This window comes from Perca flavescens, chromosome 8 (assembly GCF_004354835.1).
Source record: "Perca flavescens isolate YP-PL-M2 chromosome 8, PFLA_1.0, whole genome shotgun sequence".
NCBI lineage: Eukaryota > Metazoa > Chordata > Actinopteri > Perciformes > Percidae > Perca > Perca flavescens.
Window position 1 is genome coordinate 26,650,525 of NC_041338.1, and position 2,878 is coordinate 26,653,402.

Consider the following 2,878-nt stretch of genomic DNA (forward strand, 5'->3'; position numbering starts at 1 on the left):
GACAGTTCAGAAAACTTTGGTTTCTATACTGTTATGCTAATTACGTCCCCAGGCTGGGCTCCTCATTGGCTGAGTCTCAGTCAATTTCATATTTCAGTCCTGACGTCAGGGCGCCTATAAAACTAAGCAATGCTTTTTAACTCGTCGGCTGACTGACGCCTTAGAAAAAAAAATCTATCAATCCTAGGGTGGAGTTTTTTTTTTCCTCCACAAAGCAACTATTTGCCCGGGACACGTGCGTGAACCTCTTCAATTTGGCGCACTAATCCTAAAAGGAGCCATGAAGTGTTAAATGGTAGAAACAGAGACAGCGGCGCTCAGACACCCGCACGCTGGGAGAGAGGGAGGAAACAGCGCTGCTCCAATGCGTCTGTGCAACACAGACTGAAGAAAAAAAAAAACTTATCGACTCACAAAACCAAAACCTGCGCTGCGCAATTAGTGCGTGAAAATCCACTTTTTCTCCGGTTTTGAAGAAAATAAATAAAGAAATCAAGCTGGCTCAGTGCGTGTCTCAGCAGCCCACTTTGACAGGTGCTCCTCACCCCCTTTGGAGGACTGTCAACAGCAAGAGGATGGCATCAGAGCTGGCAATGAGCAACTCCGACCTGCCCACCAGTCCCCTGGCCATGGAATATGTTAATGACTTCGATCTGATGAAGTTTGAAGTGAAAAAGGAGCCGGTGGAGCCCGATCGCAGCATCAGCCAGTGCAGCCGCCTGGTCGCCGGGGGATCCCTATCTTCCACCCCGATGAGCACGCCTTGCAGCTCGGTTCCCCCCTCGCCAAGCTTCTCGGCGCCCAGTCCGGGATCAGGGAGCGAACAGAAGGCACACTTGGAGGATTTCTACTGGATGACCGGGTACCAACAGCAGTTGAACCCCGAGGCTCTGGGCTTTAGCCCGGAGGACGCCGTAGAGGCGCTGATCAGCAGCAGTCACCAGCTCCAGACCTTCGATGGCTATGCCAGGGGGCAGCAGTTCGGCGGCGCAGCCGGGGCAGGAGGCGCCATGGCCGGGGAGGAGATGGGATCAGCGGCCGCCGTGGTATCCGCGGTTATCGCTGCAGCCGCAGCTCAGAACGGGAATCCCCACCACCACCATCACCATCACCACCACCACACAGGGGCACACCATCCCTCCTCCGGGTCTCAATCCGGCGGCGGCATGGGGGGAAACCACCAGCACCTGCGCCTGGAAGACCGGTTCTCGGACGAGCAGCTGGTGACCATGTCGGTGCGGGAATTGAACCGGCAGCTCCGGGGGGTAAGCAAGGAAGAGGTGATCCGTCTGAAACAGAAGAGGAGGACACTAAAGAACAGAGGCTATGCCCAGTCCTGCCGGTACAAGCGGGTCCAGCAGCGGCACGTCTTGGAGGGAGAGAAGACGCAACTGATTCAGCAGGTGGACCACCTCAAGCAGGAGATCTCCCGGCTGGCCAGGGAGAGGGACGCCTACAAGGAGAAATACGAGAAGCTGATCAGCACCGGCTTCAGAGAAAACGGAGGATCCAGCAGCGACAACAACCCCTCATCCCCGGAGTTTTTCATGTGAGTCTCGGCGCTGAAAAAGTTTTAATAACCGACCCTCACAAAGAAACAGAAAAAAAGAGAGAGAAAAAAACTTTTAATCTGCACGCAGCTAAAATCGGTTGTGCTTGCTTGCTTTGAAGCTGTTTGGTTAAAGCAGCTTTAGACAAAAGAGTTTTACACTTTTCTGTATTTCAAAAGTAGCCTATTTCATTTTCGGGGTGAGGATCTTGTTTGTTTTATCACGTTTAAATGATATAGCCTAACAAATAGGCCTGTTTAAATGACCGAATAAGAATTCGGCTTCCACAAACATTTTAAAGGATTTCTGTCTAATTCGCGATGTTGCATAAAATGACTAAACACTTTGCTGAGTAGCCTATCCTATAAGTCCGCCCTTACAAGCCTCATCATGCGCCTCGTCCATCCTGCTCCCTTTACCCAAATTAGTTTAATGAAATCCAACTGTCCTCGGGCACAGCATTTTATATATTTTTGATTTGAATTTATTTTAGTTCTTTGTTTAAAGTAAATTTAATTTTGATATGAATGATCTCATTTTCATATCGCCCATCCTATTTGTCTTGTGAAAAAAATATCCAAACTCAGAAGTTTGGATAATGGATGTCAGAGTGTAACGGTTATGTGAAGCCATGCATGCTGGTCATGCGCGGATTGTGTTTTTACTTTTTTCTTTCTTTTTCCTTGTTTTTGAGAACTTGTGTATGATGATTGTATTATATCATGATTGTTCAGCCTCATCACCTTTTGGGATTTATTTGTAAAAAAAAAAAAAAAAAAAAAACTAAACAAAAAAAAACTTGTGAACAGGTGCATTCGTCCGTCACTTTGCTTTCATAAAAGTTCCCCGCGAACATGGACCCTTCAACATTTATAGGCTGCCTTTGTAGCCATTTGAGGAAAATGACATTGTGGAATAAAGCAACGTTGTACTCAATATTGATTTGTACTCACAGACAACATACCACCAAGGTGAGCAGCATCAGACTATTTAGTAGAAACAATTATATTTTTCTTGACAAATGCAAAGACTAAATAGATTATAGCGATCAACAAGTGGGGCTGAAGATAAAATGCTTCAACAGAAGCAGATTATGATGCATGTCCTGAAATAAATGAGAGATAGGCCACTTTGTCACGCAAACTTGTTGCTACAAATTACCTGTTCTTTCTGCATTTCGTTGTTAATGTGTTTTCCTTTCATTTAAGGAACTTAATTAAGTTAACCCAGAACCCTATGGGTGTTATTCGGTAAATAAACTGTGAACTGTTTGGAAAATGGAAATGATATGTTCTCCCGGTGCTGTAGAATAATTAAGCAAAGCATCA

The 2,878-nt window shown here is 46.2% G+C and overlaps 1 protein-coding gene across 2 annotated transcripts; it reads left to right on the plus strand.

The window, feature by feature from the left end:
• Positions 1–561: 561 nt before the first annotated feature.
• On the plus strand, positions 562–1,553 carry LOC114560563 (transcription factor Maf). 2 transcript variants are annotated; one of them, XM_028586017.1, is made up of 2 exons: positions 562–668; positions 1,185–1,553. In XM_028586017.1, exons 1-2 carry the CDS (start codon positions 576–578, stop codon positions 1,551–1,553), a joined length of 462 nt encoding a protein of 153 aa, XP_028441818.1. In that variant the 5' UTR covers positions 562–575. The 2 variants fall into 2 exon arrangements, with proteins under 2 accessions (XP_028441818.1, XP_028441817.1); XM_028586016.1 differs by having other exon boundaries at positions 562–1,553.
• Positions 1,554–2,878: the final 1,325 nt, after the last annotated feature.